This window comes from Eleutherodactylus coqui, chromosome 8 (genome assembly GCF_035609145.1).
Source record: "Eleutherodactylus coqui strain aEleCoq1 chromosome 8, aEleCoq1.hap1, whole genome shotgun sequence".
NCBI classification, from domain to species: domain Eukaryota; kingdom Metazoa; phylum Chordata; class Amphibia; order Anura; family Eleutherodactylidae; genus Eleutherodactylus; species Eleutherodactylus coqui.
In genome coordinates, this window is record NC_089844.1 from 11,011,460 (window position 1) to 11,031,222 (window position 19,763).

The 19,763-nt window shown below is 42.7% G+C and overlaps 1 protein-coding gene across 1 annotated transcript in view; it reads right to left on the minus strand.

Annotated features, from left to right (window-relative positions):
* Positions 1-19,763, minus strand: part of LRP1B (LDL receptor related protein 1B) — a 1,872,788-nt gene that overhangs the window by 872,370 nt on the left and 980,655 nt on the right. Inside the window, exon 18 of the mRNA XM_066577770.1 lies at positions 8,703-8,819. Coding sequence (XP_066433867.1) covers positions 8,703-8,819 — 117 coding nt within the window. The remainder of the gene's footprint in view (positions 1-8,702; positions 8,820-19,763) is intronic.

Here is a 19,763-nt window from a genome sequence, read left to right on the forward strand (position 1 = left end):
CATCCTTATATATTGTATACACAGATACTACGATAAGCGGCAGAGATCATCCTTATATATTACATACACAGATACTGCGATACGCGGCAGAGATCATCCTTATATATTGTATACACAGATACTACGATACGCGGCAGAGATCATCCTTATATATTGTATACACAGATACTACGATAAGCGGCAGAGATCATCCTTATATATTACATACACAGATACTGCGATACGCGGCAGAGATCATCCTTATATATTGTATACACAGATACTACGATACGCGGCAGAGATCATCCTTATATATTGTATACACAGATACTGCGATACGCGGCAGAGACCATCCTTATATATTGTATACACAGATACTACGATAAGCGGCACAGATCATCCTTATATATTTTATATAGAGATACTACGATACATGGCAGAGATCATCCTTATATATTGTGTACACAGATACTACGATACGGGGCAGAGATCATTCTTATATATTGTATACACAGATACTACGATACGCGGCAGAGATGATCCTTATATATTACATACAGATAATATGATACGCGGCAGAGATCATCCTTATATATTACATAGATACTACGATACGTGGCAGAGATCATCCTTATCTATTGTATATAGAGATACTACGATACGCAGCAGAGATCATCCTTATATATTGTATACACAGATACTGCGATACGTGGCAGAGATCATTCTTATATATTGTATATACAGATACTATGATATGCGGCAGAGATCATCTTTATATATTGTATATACAGATACTATGATATGCGGCAGAGATCATCTTTATATATTGTATACACAGATACTACGATAAGCGGCATAGATCATCCTTATATATTGTATACACAGATACTACGATAAGCGGCAGAGACATGCTTATGTTATATACACAGATACTACGTTACGGGGCAGAGATCATCCTTATATATTGTATACATAGATACTACGATACGCAGCAGAGATCATCCTTATATATTGTATACACGGATACTACGATACGGGGCAGAGATCATCTTTATATATTGTATACACAGATACTACGATACGCGGCAGAGATCATCCTTATATATTGTATACACAGACACTACGATACGGGGTAGGGATCATACTTATATTGTATACACAGATACTACGATACGCGGCAGAGGTCATCCTTATATATTGTATACACAGATACTACGATACGGGGCAGAGATCATCCTTATATATTGTATACACAGATACTACGATACGCGGTAGGGATCATACTTATATTGTATACACATATACTACGATACGCGGCAGAGATCATCGTTATATATTGTATACACAGATACTACGATACGCGGCAGAGATCATCCTTATATATTGTATACACAGATAATACAATATGCGGCAGAGATCATCCTTATATATTGTATACACAGATACTACGATACGGGGCAGAGATAATCCTTATATATTGTATACACAGATACTACGATATGCGGTAGAGATCTTCCTTATATATTGTATACACAGATACTACGATAAGCGGCAGAGATCATCCTTCTATATTACATGCACAGATAATACAGTACGCTGTTGAGATCATCCTTATATATTGTATACACAGATACTACGATACGCGGCAGAGATCATCCTTATATATTGTATACACAGATACTACGATACGTGGCACAGATCATCCTTATATATATTATATACACAGATACTACGATACGTGGCAGAGGTCATCCTTATATATTGTATACACAGATACTACGATACGCGGCACAGATCATCCTTATATATTGTATACACAGATACTACGATACGCGGCACAGATCATCCTTATATATATTATATACAGATACTACGATACGCGGCAGAGATCATCCTTATATATTACATAGACAGATACTACGGTAGGCGGCAGAGATCATCCTTATATATTGTATACACAGATACTACGATACGGGGCAGAGATCATCCTTATATATTACATAGACAGATACTACGATAGGCGGCAGAGATCATCCTTATATATTGTATACACAGATAGTACGATACGCGGCAGAGATCATCCTTATATATTGTATACACAGATACTACGATACATGGCAGAGATCATCCTTATATATTGTAAACACAGATACTACGATACGCGGCAGAGATCATCCTTATATATTGTATACATAGATACTACGATACGTGGCAGAGATCATCCTTATCTATTGTATATAGAGATACTACGATACGCAGCAGAGATCATCCTTATATATTGTATACACAGATACTGCGATACGTGGCAGAGATCATTCTTATATATTGTATATACAGATACTATGATATGCGGCAGAGATCATCTTTATATATTGTATATACAGATACTATGATATGCGGCAGAGATCATCTTTATATATTGTATACACAGATACTACGATAAGCGGCATAGATCATCCTTATATATTGTATACACAGATACTACGATAAGCGGCAGAGACATGCTTATGTTATATACACAGATACTACGTTACGGGGCAGAGATCATCCTTATATATTGTATACATAGATACTACGATACGCAGCAGAGATCATCCTTATATATTGTATACACGGATACTACGATACGGGGCAGAGATCATCTTTATATATTGTATACACAGATACTACGATACGCGGCAGAGATCATCCTTATATATTGTATACACAGACACTACGATACGGGGTAGGGATCATACTTATATTGTATACACAGATACTACGATACGCGGCAGAGGTCATCCTTATATATTGTATACACAGATACTACGATACGGGGCAGAGATCATCCTTATATATTGTATACACAGATACTACGATACGCGGTAGGGATCATACTTATATTGTATACACATATACTACGATACGCGGCAGAGATCATCGTTATATATTGTATACACAGATACTACGATACGCGGCAGAGATCATCCTTATATATTGTATACACAGATAATACAATATGCGGCAGAGATCATCCTTATATATTGTATACACAGATACTACGATACGGGGCAGAGATAATCCTTATATATTGTATACACAGATACTACGATATGCGGTAGAGATCTTCCTTATATATTGTATACACAGATACTACGATAAGCGGCAGAGATCATCCTTCTATATTACATGCACAGATAATACAGTACGCTGTTGAGATCATCCTTATATATTGTATACACAGATACTACGATACGCGGCAGAGATCATCCTTATATATTGTATACACAGATACTACGATACGTGGCACAGATCATCCTTATATATATTATATACACAGATACTACGATACGTGGCAGAGGTCATCCTTATATATTGTATACACAGATACTACGATACGCGGCACAGATCATCCTTATATATTGTATACACAGATACTACGATACGCGGCACAGATCATCCTTATATATATTATATACAGATACTACGATACGCGGCAGAGATCATCCTTATATATTACATAGACAGATACTACGGTAGGCGGCAGAGATCATCCTTATATATTGTATACACAGATACTACGATACGGGGCAGAGATCATCCTTATATATTACATAGACAGATACTACGATAGGCGGCAGAGATCATCCTTATATATTGTATACACAGATAGTACGATACGCGGCAGAGATCATCCTTATATATTGTATACACAGATACTACGATACATGGCAGAGATCATCCTTATATATTGTAAACACAGATACTACGATACGCGGCAGAGATCATCCTTATATATTGTATACACAGATAGTACGATACGCGGCAGAGATCATCCTTATATATTGTATACACAGATACTACGATACGCGGTAGAGATCATCCTTATATATTACATACACAGATACTACGATACATGGCAGAGATCATCCTTATATATTGTATACACAGATACTACGATACGCGGCAGAGATCATCCTTATATATTGTATACACAGATACTACGATACGCGGTAGAGATCTTCCTTATATAATGTATACACAGATACTACGATACGCGGCAGAGATCATCCTTATATATTGTATACACAGATAGTACGATACGCGGCAGAGATCATCCTTATATATTGTATACACAGATACTACGATACGCGGCAGAGATCATCCTTATATATTGTATACACAGATACTACGATACGCGGCAGAGATCATCCTTATATATTGTATACACAGATACTACGATACGCGGTAGAGATCTTCCTTATATAATGTATACACAGATACTACGATACGCGGCAGAGATCATCCTTATATATTGTATACACAGATACTACGATACGCGGCAGAGATCATCCTTATATATTGTGTACACAGATACTACGATACATGGCAGAGATCATCCTTATATATTGTATACACAGATACTACGATACATGGCAGAGATCATCCTTATATATTGTATACACAGATACTACGATACGCGGCAGAGATCATCCTTATATATTACATACAGATAATATGATACGCGGCAGAGATCATCCTTATATATTGTATACACAGATACTACAATACGCGGCAGAGATCATCCTTATATATTGTATACACAGATACTACGATACGCGGTAGAGATCATCCTTATATATTATATACACAGATACTACGATACGGGGCAGAGATCATACTTATATATTGTATACACAGATACTACGATACGCGGCAGAGATCATCCTTATATATTGTATACACAGATAGTACGATACGCGGCAGAGATCATCCTTATATATTGTATACACAGATAGTACGATACGCGGCAGAGATCATCCTTATATATTGTATACACAGATAGTACGATACGCGGCAGAGATCATCCTTATATATTGTATACACAGATACTACGATACGCGGCAGAGATCATCCTTATATATTGTATACACAGATACTACGATACATGGCAGAGATCATCCTTATATATTGTATACACAGATACTACGATACATGGCAGAGATCATCCTTATATATTGTATACACAGATACTACGATACGCGGCAGAGATCATCCTTATATATTACATACAGATAATATGATACGCGGCAGAGATCATCCTTATATATTGTATACACAGATACTACGATACGCGGCAGAGATCATCCTTATATATTGTATACACAGATACTACGATACGCGGCAGAGATCATCCTTATATATTGTATACAGAGATACTACGATACACGGCAGAGATCATCCTTATATATTGTATACACAGATACTACGATATGTGGCAGAGATCATCCTTATATATTGTATACACAGATACTACGATACGCGGCAGAGATCATCCTTATATATTGTATACACAGATACTAGGATACGGGGCAGAGATCATCCTTATATATTGTATACACAGATACTACGATACGCGGCAGAGATCATCCTTATATAATGTATACACAGATACTACGATACGCGGCAGAGATCATCCTTATATATTGTGTACACAGATACTACGATACATGGCAGAGATCATCCTTATATATTGTATATACAGATACTACGATACGTGACAGAGATCATCCTTATATATTGTATACACAGATACTACGATACGTGGCAGAGATCATCCTTATATATTACATAGAAAGATACTACGATACGCGGCAGAGATCATCCTTATATATTGTATACACAGATACTACGATACGCGGCAGAGATCATCCTTATATATTTTATATAGAGATACTACGATACGTGGCAGAGATCATCCTTATATATTGTATACACAGATAGTACGATACGCGGCAGAGATCATCCTTATATATTGTATACACAGATACTACGATACGCGGCAGGGATCATCCTTATATATTGTATACACAGATACTACGATACGTGGCAGAGATCATCCTTATATATTGTATACACAGATACTACGATACGGGGCAGAGATAATCCTTATATATTGTATACACAGATACTATTATACGCGGCATAGATCATCCTTATCTATTGTATATAGAGATACTACGATACGCGGCAGAGATCATCCTTATATATTGTATACACAGATACTACGATACGCGGTAGAGATCATCCTTATATATTGTATACACAGATACTACGATACAGGGCAGAGATCATCCTTATATATTGTATACACAGATACTATTATACGCGGCATAGATCATCCTTATCTATTGTATACACAGATACTAGGATACGGGGCAGAGATCATCCTTATATATTGTATACACAGATACTACGATACAGGGCAGAGATCATCCTTATATATTGTATACACAGATACTACGATACGCGGCAGAGATCATCCTTATATATTGTATACACAGATACTACGATACAGGGCAGAGATCATCCTTATATATTGTATACACAGACACTATTATACGCGGCATAGATCATCCTTATCTATTGTATACACAGATACTACGATACGCGGCAGAGATCATCCTTATATATTGTATACACAGATACTACGATACGCGGTAGAGACTATCCTTATGTATTACATAGACAGATACTATGATACGCGGCAAAGATCATCCTTATATATTTTATATAGAGATACTACGATACATGGCAGAGATCATCCTTATATATTGTATATACAGATAGTACAATATGTTGCAGAGATCATCCTCATATATTACATAGACAGATACTACGATACGCGACAGAGATCATCCTTATATATTGTATACACAGATACTACGATACGGGGCAGAGATCATCCTTATATATTGTATACACAGATACTATGATACGCGGCAGAGATCATCCTTACATATTGTATACACACATACTACGATACATGGCAGAGATCATCCTTATATATTGTATACACAGATACTACGATACGGGGCAGAGATCATCCTTATATATTGTATACACAGATACTACGATACGGGGAAGAGATCAACCTTATATATTATATACATAGATACTACAATACGCGGCAGAGGTCATCCTTATATATTGTATACACAGATACTACGATACGTGGCAGAGATCATCCTTACATATTGTATACACAGATACTACGATACGTGGCAGAGATCATCCTTATATATTGTATACACAGATACTACGATACAGGGCAGAGATCATCCTTATATATTACATAGTCAGATACTACGATACGTGGCAGAGATCATCTTTATATATTGTATAGACAGATACTACGATACGCGGTAGAGATCATCCTTATATATTGTATATACAGATACTACGATACGCGGTACAGATCATCCTTATATAATTTATACACAGATACTACGATACGGGGCAGAGATCATCCTTATATATTGTATACACAGATACTACGATACGGGGCAGAGATCATCCTTATATATTGTATATACAGATACTACGATACGCGGTACAGATCATCCTTATATAATTTATACACAGATACTACGATACGGGGCAGAGATCATCCTTATATATTGTATATACAGATACTACGATACGCGGTAGAGATCATCCTTATATAATTACACACAGATACTACGATACGGGGCAGAGATCATCCTTATATATTGTATACACAGATACTACGATACACGGCAGAGATCATCCATATATATCGCATACACGGATCATCTCTTCATGTACTTCCCTACATTTAATCCATTTCTCCTCTTCATCCATCTTCCGGAAGGATTGGCGCTGTACACGTGTCCCCAAAAACTTTTTTTTTTGTGCATACGCTCTTATTCAGGATTTCTGTAGAGGTTTATTCCAATGTTGTCAAATATAGAAACTGACTAGTTACTAAAAATACGGAGAACAGGGCAGATTTATTAATGCTGTCTCAAACTTAGAACTTAAAAACTAGACCAGGCAGAAGGTGCACCAAACTTTTCACAGCGGCTCCTGCTGTGTGATAAATCTGGCACATCTTGCTGGAGGAGATAAATGATCAATCCTACAAATGTTGGGTCCTTTTACACAGAGCGTGAAATTGTTAGAGCTGTTGGCCTTAAAATGCAGTCAGTTTACACATGCAGATAATCAGTTAAAGATATTGTGTCATCAGATTAATGCAGCCCGAACCCCCGGCAGCAGGAACCCAAGGGGACAGGCAGCTGCTCCTGAGTGCCCCATGCTGAACTGCTGCCGCGTTTCACTACAAATGTTCTTTGAAGTTTGACTTGGAGTTGACCTGCCGCACCGCCATCTCTCCTGCCCGATGCAGGGAGATGAGCCATCACTCTTCATGCAGCGGGTGGGTGCAGCCCGGCGCCGCCCGACCCCCTGACTCAGGCAGCATGAATCTAATCCCAGAATCCCATTCGCTCTCTCAGTTGATCGTTGGTCATTCTGGGGACTGTACTAGTGAATGCAAATGACTGAACGTTTACATGGAAGGACTTGTCAAGGACGGCTTGTATGTCTACATAAAATAAACGATGGAGGGGGAGCGAACCAATCATCGTTTAGACTTCAGTCATTGGTCGTTTTTACACTGAACTATTATTGTTCGTTCATGCGTTTTTTTGGAATAATGGTCATTATGTGTAAAAAGGTCCTTACACCGTAAATACTGCCCCATCCCCAAACCCAAAGCGAAGGAGATGGGAGAAGAGGAAAAAAAAACCTTTCCTCTCCCGAGGGTGGCGCTGTCTCCTCAGCGGAATAGGAACTCTTTTTTGGCTCAAACAACATTTTAAAAAGATATGAAAGATGAAGTTTGAAAGGTAAATGAGTTTAGTAAATCCATTCCTTACCACAAGCTGCTGATTCATCAGACCTGTCCCCGCAGTCGTCCTCCTGGTCACACAACCATGATTTTGATATACAGCGTCCATTAGTGCAGGAGAATTGGTGAGCTTGACAAGTCCGCGCTGTAAAACACAACATACATTAATTACATGTAGAAAGTCCGACACAAGTTACTGATCGTTACATTGTAGAACAGCCACAACCATCTAAACGAGGAAGGTTCACAGTGATGTCTAAAGACGGTGGGCTTCATTAAGGTCCCAACCGTTGTATTCTTACGGGTAGTCTGGGCTATTTTCAACTGATGACCCCTCCTCTGGATAGACCAACAGTGGTTGATGGTCGGGACCCAGAGCTTGGGACCCCCGTACATCAACTGATCATCCCATCTGCTGTCCAGTGCAGCGGGCCAGACATCGTCATCAGCGGACAGGGGAGGAAGTCGGGGCGCCAGCACCATTCCCTTTTAAATGAATGGGAGCGCCGGGCTGTTATTCAACGGCTCATTACTGACACCCTGAACAGGAAGTGGGATGACAGCGCTCCAATTGATTGCTTTTCAATAATTTTCATTGGGTTTTTAATAAACAAAGAATAACAGAAAGTTGACATATTTGTTGTGTTAGAATACTATTTCTGCACCGGGACATAAATACCTTAAACATACAATGCGCCACTGAATGGTACTGAAACTAATATGGTCCTTCTTACAAAACAACAGCTAATAGTTGCAGGTTAATGCAGTGCGTCAGCGGAGGACTAGATGGCAACTATGATCCAGGAGCTAGAAACCCGTGTACCACCTGAAGGCTCTAACTTTATGGCAAAAGGGTCTGTTAGGAAAAGATGGGGGGGTTAAGACATGGAGATATAGGGAGGGTGGGATGTGGAGGGATTTGTATGCTAGTTAGTTGAGGGGTGATTTGTCAGCCAAATGGATATAAAGGGATTGAATGTTCCAGTTTGGGCTGCCAGCATTTTTTCATAGGTGCAGTTGGACGAGACTATAGAGGCTATTTCCTCTATGGTTGAAACTTCAGAGCTTTTACAGCTACGTGTAAGATGGGTTGCGTGTAGTATATGGCAGATAACCGTTCGGCATTCCAATGAAGCTGGTGCTCCTACTTCCTTCCTGGTCTGCCAATGACAACATCTGGCCAACTACACTGGACAGCGGGATGGATGATCGGCTGATGGATGGGGGTCCTGAGTGACTGATCCTCAATCGTCAACTAGGGGATAGGTCATCAGTTGAAAAGAGCCCAGACAACCCCTTTAGAGTGGTATGACACATGTTTCCATATGGATTCCAACTGATATTGATGGCTCCCATTCACTTTTAACCCCTTGAGTGGCACGCCCGGAAAATTTCCGGGGACGAGCTCCACTGCTCATAGTGACATAGCCCGGAAGATTTCCGGGCTATGTATCACTATGGGAGCTGCAGAGCACAATGCCACAAGCTGTGACAGTGTGCTCTGCCTGCACAGACCCACACAGAGCAGTGCAAGGGCTTTGAAAAACCAGCAGAAGATATTGCCGACATGTCGGCAATGTCCTGCTTTGTTTACAGGTTGCCATAGAGACCATCGGCTTGTCAGAAGCAAGCCGATGGTCTCTGTGGCAGGGAGAGCTGGTTGTTAGCTGTCAGAGGACAGCTAGGTACTAGCTCTTACAGCAGAGATCAGAGAAAACCTCCGATCTCTGCTGTGTTAACCCTTTACATGCTGCAGTCTATGTGACTGCAGCATGTAAAGGGTTGTCACTGCAGCATGTAAAGGGCTGTCACCATCGGACCCCCGGAATGTGATCAGGGGTCCTGATGGGTCCCTGTGGAAGTCCCCTAAAGGGACAAAAAAAAAAAAAAATGTTAAAAATTAAAAAAAAAAAAAGTAAAAAAATTATTTAAAAAATTAAAAAAAAACACTTGTCTCCCTTTACTTTGTAAAAAGTCAAAAATACAATCACACATGTGGTATCCGTGTGCGCCGTAATGACCCAGAGAAGGAAGTTAATACATTATTTAACCCCTTAATGACATGGCCCCTTTTTTTCTTTTTTCCCCATTTCTTTTTTTCCTCCCCCCTGTTTAAAAAATCACAACTTGTCCCGCAAAAAACAAGCCCTCATATGGCCATGTCAATGGAAAAATGAAAAAGTTATGGCTCTTGAGACGCAACTGCAAAACTAGTTGAAATTCAATGATTAGACCATTTTAAAAAACCTGCCCTGGTGGGCACGACAGGGTGGTAGGAAACCCGCCACTCAAGGGGTTAATGGATGTAGCGTTTCTGATATCCATTTAAACAGAACTAAAACCTAAAAATAAATAGATACAAACGTATCTATTTATTATGCCCTGGATGCCAGAATTCTGGCTCCGAAAGGCACAATTCTGGCACATGTCAAAACTGTGACTTTTAAGGCATTTATACTATGCCCTGTTAGTCTTTCAATAACCTACTCCAGCTCCTAGCATAAGTTTTTATTTGGCACACACTTTCAGCCATTTCTTTAAAGTGTACCTAACTTTTCAGACAACTTCTGCTCATCTTATAGCTTGTGTATCCCTCATCAATTTTATCATAGGCTTTCATAATTTTTTTTTTCTTACCAATCTAAATCAGGGTTGAAGTACATTTCTGCAAACCACTGCTTGTTGTTAGGCATTCAGCTTCTCTTGTAACTAGGATGTTTGGACATGATTTTAGCTGTGGTGAATGGGTAATCCACACAGCTCCTTCCATATACTCGCAGAGCTCTCAGATGTGCATTTGATGTGTGTGCACAATCCATGCCTCACCTGATGTTAGATTTACCTAACCTGGCGACTTGGAAAGTGCAGTTCCTGTATATTTATGTGTTAACCATTGTATGTCTCCAGTTTGCTGTGGCCAAATTGGCAGAATTCTTATTGGACTAATCCCCTTAATGCTCCGTGACGTACAGTTACTTTATGGAGGTTCGGGGTTTGTGTGGAGCGGAATCATGGGTCGATCCCGCTGCATACAATGCGAGTGTTAATTGTATTTGGCAGCTGAGACCCACCCGCAATAGCCTCAGTCAGTGCTCAAGCTGATCGCATTATTAACCCTTTAAATGCAGCCATCAATTCTGATAGCAGCTTTTAAATGCCCTGATTGGAGTACAGGGGTCTCAAATGCCCCCCTTGCAATGAAAGCAAATCCATTTGGGGACTAAAAAAAATTCTAATCAGTCTTAAGACGGCGCAGGCTTCCTGTTCCTTTATGTTTTTACCCTATGCTGGACCTACTCTTTTTCCTCTGGACCTATAGAATAAAGTTATCATTTTTGCTGCAGTGTGTACACTTCAGAAACAGAACCCCCACAAAGATGGCAGATTTGAGGCTTTTTTTCCATTACATTCCAGTTAGAATTTTTAAAAAGTTTTTCAGTACATTACATGGTACAATAAATGTTACTATTGACTAATACAACTTGTCCCCCCCAAAAAACAACAATCCCTCCGACAACAACGCGATAAATAAAGGAGTTTTTTTTTTTCTTTTTCAATAATTTCTTTTTGGTTTTTACAGTAAACAAAGAATAGAAAAGTTGACATATTTGTTGAGTTGGATACAATTTGTATCGCGACATGAATATTTTAAACATGAAACGTGTTGTTGAATAGACATGAAACTAATGTTCCTTCTTACAAAAGAAAAAGGTTGAAGATATGGAGGGATGAATATGTGGAGACATGCTCCCTTCTCCCCTTGGAAAAATGTAATCTGGATAATGGGAAGAGAACTGAGTACAATAAGGAGGAGGAAAAGCGGAGGTGGCACCTGATTCTGCAGACGTTCACAAATTGGCTCCAAGCGTTTGCCATCTTGGCGAGTGTGATTGAGGAAAAAGCGCCAAAAAATAGTTTTTTGTTATCTGGAGTCAATCGGCGAAACTTATTGAGTATATAGGGGGCAGACCTGGCTGCGCTCCGATGAGCAGTTCAGGCAGCGGAAAGCCATGTGCCCATCGATTGGATGGGACCAGAAAGATATTAGCTTGTGGTTGAGGGTAATGGCCCCTGCACCATTTGGGCAGCCCTTTCAGGGAGGCGCCAGGTCTTCAGGCTCTGCCTCCACTTCAGTAGCGAGCCAAGGGGGATAAGCAGGTGGGAGTAGACCCGCTTTTTGTTGGCAATTCAACGAAAGTCAATGCAAGTTTGGGGCGACATGCAAGTTTAAGCATGCCTGCTCACATTGTAGTGCAGGGTTGCATTAAGCAGTCACGTGCTTCAAAAAAGGGAGTGTATAAGAGACAGGAGGTTTTCCAAAAAGGGATGACCCCAGTGAGGCTGGAAGAGATGGTGCCTTTTCCAAATAGGTACCAGGATAGGGAGAAGGCGGAGTTACTGTTTAAGGGTTTTAGGGATGATTTTATCATCCCGCCCCCCCCATTCATGGGGTCCCCTTTTTGATTAAGAATTTATGTTCAGCATGGGATCGCCCGGGCGTCGTAACCGAGAAACTTGGGAAGGAGGTTAGTTTAGGCCATATGGGGTGTCACCGCTTGGTGTGGTCCCAAAGAAAGAACTGAACAAGTTTAGGTTGATGCATCAAAAAAAATCAAAAAAATCAAATCATGGTATTTGTATAGCGCCAACTTATTCCGCAGCGCTTTCAGGTAATTATTACTTATTACCCCCCACCAAGCTGGGTTCTCATTTTACCAACCTCGGAAGGATGGAAGGCTGATTCATGCGGGGATCGAACTTGCAACCTTCAGGTCATAGGCGAGACCTTACACTCTGCACCACACGAGGCTCATCTATTCTACCCAAAGGGGGCGTCTGTAGATGACGGAATTGACCCTGACCTTTGTGCAGTAGTGTATATGTCATTTGACGCTGCTGTTCGCTGAGTGAGGAAATACGGGAAGGGGGCTTTATTGGTAAAGGCCGATCTCGAGCCGTTTTTGTTGCCTATACCGTAACAATTAGTTTGTTGGGGTGTTTTGGGGAAGGAAGTTATTTTGTGGACCGTTGTTTGCCCATGAGATGTTCCATCTCTTGTGCTTGCTTCGAGGCATTCAGTTTGTTTTTAGAATGGGGAGTGAGATGAACCACTGTGGTTTAGTCGGTCATCCACTACCTGGATGACTTCTTGTGTGTTGGGCCTTTGGGAGGGGTCGCAAATTGCTGTGACCTTACTAGGAACATTGCAATGGGTGGCTGGGTGTTTTGGGTGCCATTAGGCCCCGAAGAAATGGAGGGGCCCACAACCTGCTTGCGTTTTTTTGGACATCACCATTGCTGCGTCGCCTGTTGGAGGAGACGTTGTCGAATCTGCAAGAGGAGGTGACAGTATAAAAGATTACGCTGCAAAGTCTGCAGTCTTTATTGGGCAAGCTTAATTTTGCGTGCCGGATAATTATGATGGGCCAGGTGCTTTGTAGGCGGCAGCAACAGCTGGGGTGCATGCTCCCCACCATTTTATCTGGCATGGGGCAAGTTATAAGGAAGACCTGGTGGTGTCGGACACCTTCTTAAAGAAGTGCAATGGCAGATCTGTAATGATGGCTGAAGTTAGCGAGAACGCTGACTGGGAGCTATACACGATTACTGCAGGGAGTGCCGGTTTTGGTGCTTATTTTCAGGGCAGATGGTGTGTGGGGGAGTGGCCGAGCAATGGAAACAGGAGGGCCTGGTTCGAAACTTGGTGCTATTGAAGTTATTATCAATAGTGGTGGCTATTGCGCTATGAAGGGCTCACTTTCGGGACCGAAAGGTGAGGTTTCATTGCAACAACATGGGGGTGGTGCAGGTCATTAACAATTTGTCGGCCTCATCTCCCTCGGTTGTGAACTTGTTGCACTATTTGGATCTAGAGGCTCTGTCCTTGAACATTTGGGTAGTAGCTGTGCATGTTCCAGGTGTTGATAATTCAAGTGTGAATGCTCTCTGTGTTTCGGGAGCGGTTCAGAACGTTGGTGCCGGGCGCAGAGAAAGAGGTGAGGAAGTGCTCAGCTTGGCTCTGGAACGTGGTAAGCGAGCAGTGGGGGGCCTGATTAAGCAGTCACTGGCTCAGGGGACAAGGGTGGTGTATTGTGCAGCTTGGCGAGACTGGGAGGACTGGCTTAGGCAGTGCGGTGGGGCAGTTCGGAGGAAGATAGAGTAGTGGGGTTGTTGAGTTGGTTGGGGAAAAGTGCGGGGGAGGAGTGGTCGGTTGAATGGGTTAACCGGTTTATGACTGGGGTGGATTTTGGTTGTAAGCAGCAGGGCATTGTGGATGTGACAAAAAGCTTTCTCATGAGTCAGGCGTTGAAGGGTTTCAGGAGAGCTAAGAGGAGATTGAACACAAGGAGGCCAGTGTCTTTCAGTATTTTGAAAAGGTTGGGAGGGGCAGTGGATGTGATCTGCAGCAATAGGTCCGAACATTTGCTTTTTAAAGTGGCTTTTTCATTAGCGTTTTTTGGGGCTCTGCAGGTAGGGGAATTAGTTTTGCTGAGTAAGTATATAGGGGGAGGGGCTGCAGAAGGAAGATGTGCGATTGGTGGAGGGGAGATTAAAACTTTTCATTCACCGATCCAAGATGGATCAAAGGGGGTGGGGTCAGTTAATCCGGATCAGGGAGGTTTCGGGGGTCGAAATGTGCCCGGTGAGATCTTAGGAGAATTATTGCCCGGTGCTAGGCGTGGGTAAAGGACCTTTTTCATGACATGTGGACAGGCAGTTTTTATCACATTTTCAATTTACGGTGGTGTTCAAAAAAGCGCTGGAGGCTGCGGGGTTAGACAGTTTGCAGTTTGGGTCACATTCTTTCAGGGTGGGGGCAACAATTGAGCCAGTGGTACAGGGTTTGGAGGAAGAGGCGGTCAAGAGGGTAGGTCGCGTGGACTTGGAACGCTATAAGTTGTATGTGCGTCCTCATTTGCTGTAATAGACGGGGGGTGGTAGTTTTGGAATTAGTTACGGGAGATTACTGAATTAAGTTTTTGTTGTACAGGTCCTCGCCCGGCGTTAATCTGGATTTTGAGTCACTCTTATGTGTTTTAGGGAACTGAACGGGTGGGGGTGAGGCCTACTGGGAGACAGTTACGGTTGACGTGGAGTGAGGCAATAGTTAGGTGGATGGGGATTTGGGGGATGTCCTGGTTTAGGGTGCTAGAAGAAGTTGAGAGGGCAGTTAGTTTGGACAGAGTTCCAGATGTGTTGGTTCTTCATGCGTGGGGTAATGATTTAGGGAAGAGGCCGTTCAGAGACCTTTCAAGGGACATCAGATATGACATCCTTAGGTTGCTAGTGTCATACCCAGGGTTAATCATAGTATGGCCAGAGATGGTCCCTGGGAGATTGTGGAGGAGGGTGCGGTCGGTAAAGAGTTTGAATAAAGAAAGGATTAAGCTAAACAGGGAGGTGTGGCGATTTGTGGGGCATTAGGAATTTGCAGTTAGGCATATAGATTTGGAGGCTGGCATGGGAAATTACTGGAGATCAGATGGCCTGCACCTGAATGAGATTGGGACAGATTTGTGGCTGGAGGGTGTGCAGGAGGGGATTGAGTGTGCAATGGTGGTGTGGCGGGCTGCACAGGCTTGAGAGGGTCAAGGCGTGCTGGCTGTGGAGGGGGGAGAAGGGGTCCTTGGAGTCAGCAGAAATGGGTAGTGGGGGGGAAGTAGGGCCTGGATAGCTATCTTCCCCCTTTAATTGTTTAATATGAGGACTGTCGCCTTTGGGCTTTGCAGGGCAGAGCCTTGCAAAGACGGTGGGAGGGGTTAGCCATGTTATGGCTAGTCGGCCTTGGGGTTGGGAGGTGGCGACTAGAGGCTAAGTGGTGACTGGTGGGCCCTGAGTCTGTCCGCTTGTGGAGGGAGGCATGTGGAGGGAAATACTGTTGCCTGAGTCGGTCAATATGCGATGGTTAAAGGTACAACTATTTCCCATTCTGGTGGTGAGGCGACAGTAGTTGTCGGGGCTCCAAGGATCTTTACCCAGGTTTTTTCCTTTGGGGTAAAAAAAGTTATTTATGTTTAATGTTATGTTTGTTAATAAGTATGGCTGCTGTGGCCAAATTTAATCCAAAGTACGGTGTTTGTGGTTATTTAAGGTAAAATGGGAGTGGAGCGGGCGTAGGTGACAGTAGAGAGTACTCCCTTATATCCGGGTCATCACCATATGCTACAATACTGACGAGACACATACAGACGATTATATAAGCAAAAGTTTTCTGAAGCGTTTTGTGCACTTTAATCGTTTCCTTCAGTTGGATAAACACTAAATGCTGGTAATTTGTGTTAAAATGTTGACTTACATTTCAGAAATTTAAAACAGAAGAATAGAATTTGCAAATCGCTGTTATGTTCGAGGTTTTGTACTTATGTTGATATTAACAATAATGGAATATAAAAGCTCTAAAAGTAAACTAAACAAACAAGCTGCTCTCATTAATATCCTTAAGAAAGTCAGAAAACAAAACCGGGCGGCTTCCATGTGTTTAAATGTCAAAAGATTATGTAAATCCGAGTCGATCGACCATCTTTTCCACTTGTTTTTATAATCGTTCTACCTTTTTAAAGAACACAAGACCAAGGCTGTTAACCTTTAAGTCAACATTCTGCTTGTCTTCACAATGCCCTAGAAGGAATACTTAATACCGTAGAGCCTTTTATGATTATGGAACCCCAAGGAATGGTCGATTATTCTGTCTGCATGGGAATTATGGTGACTTTTAGGCGAGGGGCGGCACTCTTACTTGTTTATCATAAGAGAAGCTGTAAAAACAATACAAATGTCCCTCGGTCATGAACAATGCTCCGCGGCACGAGGGGATGACGTTACTTCTTAGCAGATACCAAGTATTATATCATTAAAGGGGTTGTCTCGCGAAATCAAGTGGGGGTATACACTTCTGTATGGCCATATTAATGCACTTTGTAATATACATCGTGCATTAAATATGAGCCATACAGAAGTTATTCACTTACCTGCTCCGTTGCTGGCGTCCTCGTCTCCATGGTTCCGTCTAAATTCGCTGGCAGCTTGCTTTTTTAGACGCGCTTGCGCAGTTCGGTCTTCTGCTCTGAGCACGAGCCGCTTCAGTGTGCTCGCCGCCACAGCTCTTCTGCGCATGCGCAGACGAGCTGTATCTTCTCGGGAGCGCGCTGGAGCGGCCATTCTGCTACCATCCTCTCTTAGAGGAAGGTGCAGAGCCGCCCAGCCGTGCCGAGAAGCCACCCAGCAGAGCCGCCCAGCCCAGCCCAGCTGCCCAGGTAAGTGATGGGTGACGGACTGACGGGGGTGACGCGTGACTGACTACCGCTGTGGCCCCGGAGCCTACCGCTGGGCCCCGGAGCCTACCGCTGGGCCCCGGAGCCTACCGCTGGGCCCCGGAGCCTACCGCTGGGGAGCCGGAGCCTACCGCTGGGGAGCCGGGGCCTACCGCTGGGGAGCCGGGGCTAGCGCGGGGGAGCCGGGGGCTAGCGCGGGGGAGCCGGGGGCTAGCGCCGGTTACCTGCTGCCTGGCGGTGGGTGACTGGTCGGCCGCGTTCAATCCCGGGGTCCGGTCGGCGGCTGCGGGGCGTCTGGTTGTCAGGGAGACACAGCTGGTAGCGTCTCGGGAGCGCGCATGTCGGGCTACAGCAAGCGACGGGAAAAGAGCCGGCGGCCATCTTGGGGAAACTTTTTATAAGTTGCTGAAACGCTGGAACTGTAAGTACAAACCAGCTAGAAAAGTCATTTACAGGGGGGCTTAGTAATGTATGCTTAATTAGGGGGACTGGGCAAAAAAAAAATTTCACTGCTTCCTTGAGACAACCCCTTTAATGTGACATTGTCGCAGACAGACTTCGGGCCCTTTCATCCTTAAAGATTATTGTTCAATAAAATTGTTGGATCAACCACATTTGAAGAACAATCGTTCAGTGTGAACACGGCCAACGGTAATTTGTTTGCTCATCGTTTGTGGTTCCTTTTCATGTAGACATAAAAATCATTGCTCAATTGTTCACGAGTCGTTGCCTGTAAAAAGCAATGGTTTGGTTGTTCCCACACACTGGTGTAGGCCCTGAACAATCAACGACTGATTGAACAAGCGAATGACAAAACAATGGAAACCATTAACTGCTCTGTCACTGTTTGCTAGTTCACTCGTTCAAACGATTTCCCACTCCGTATATAAGAACCCTTTAGGATCGGAATCTTGTTGACTGTGCCAAAGCAGACTGATTTGTTGATGGCCCTGTGGCACCTAACACCACACCTGTTTATAGGGGCACTCTGGGACTTTTACTACTGACAACCTATCCTCTGGATATGTCATCAACAGTTGATTGACGGGGACCTTCCACCCGGGATCTCTGCTGATCAGCTGATCGTTTAGCCTGCTGTCAGTATAGCAGGCCGGACGTTGTCATCTGGGGTCAAGGGAGTAAATGTACTGGTGTAAAAAGGGGAAAGTACTAGGTTTCCTCACTTATAAAATGCAATGTGCAAAAACAGTGTCTCAGTGCGCTTTTGTAGGGTGCGCACACAGTTGGCAAGACTACCAATGTGTGCACCCAATTTTCCCATTCTCTACCAATCTGAGTGCTTCCCAGAGTAATTTAAGCACCCTCCTCCTTTGGAGGGTACCTGAGCAATACGTTCCATAAGGTCCTACCAAGGTACTGTTGTTTGATGATTGTCTCTTGTTTTGACCCATGTTTATTCATTCAGCTTTTGTCAGGCAAGTGGATGTGAATCCGGCTTGCCACAAAGCAGATTGGCTTTGGGCTATCTGAGGTTACAGTACCCGGGAAACCTTGAAATCCACATTTGACCCAAGTGGGATACTGGCTTTGTACCAGGGTCTCCAAGCAATTTATCACATGGATAGTCCCAGTAATATGGCTGCTGATGCTGCATTGGGCTAAGGCTCGATACCTGGAGGTCTGAACAGGAGTGTGGTAAAGAAACAGGGTGAAGTAAGGTTGGCAGCATAGGTGCAGCAATGAAGTCCAAGATGAAGGCCAGAGCAGGTAGGAGGCAATAATAAAGTCCAGGGTACAGAGACAAGGTCAGGGAGCCCAGAAGTCAGAAGAGTCAAGTCAGGGGCTTTTTCACAATT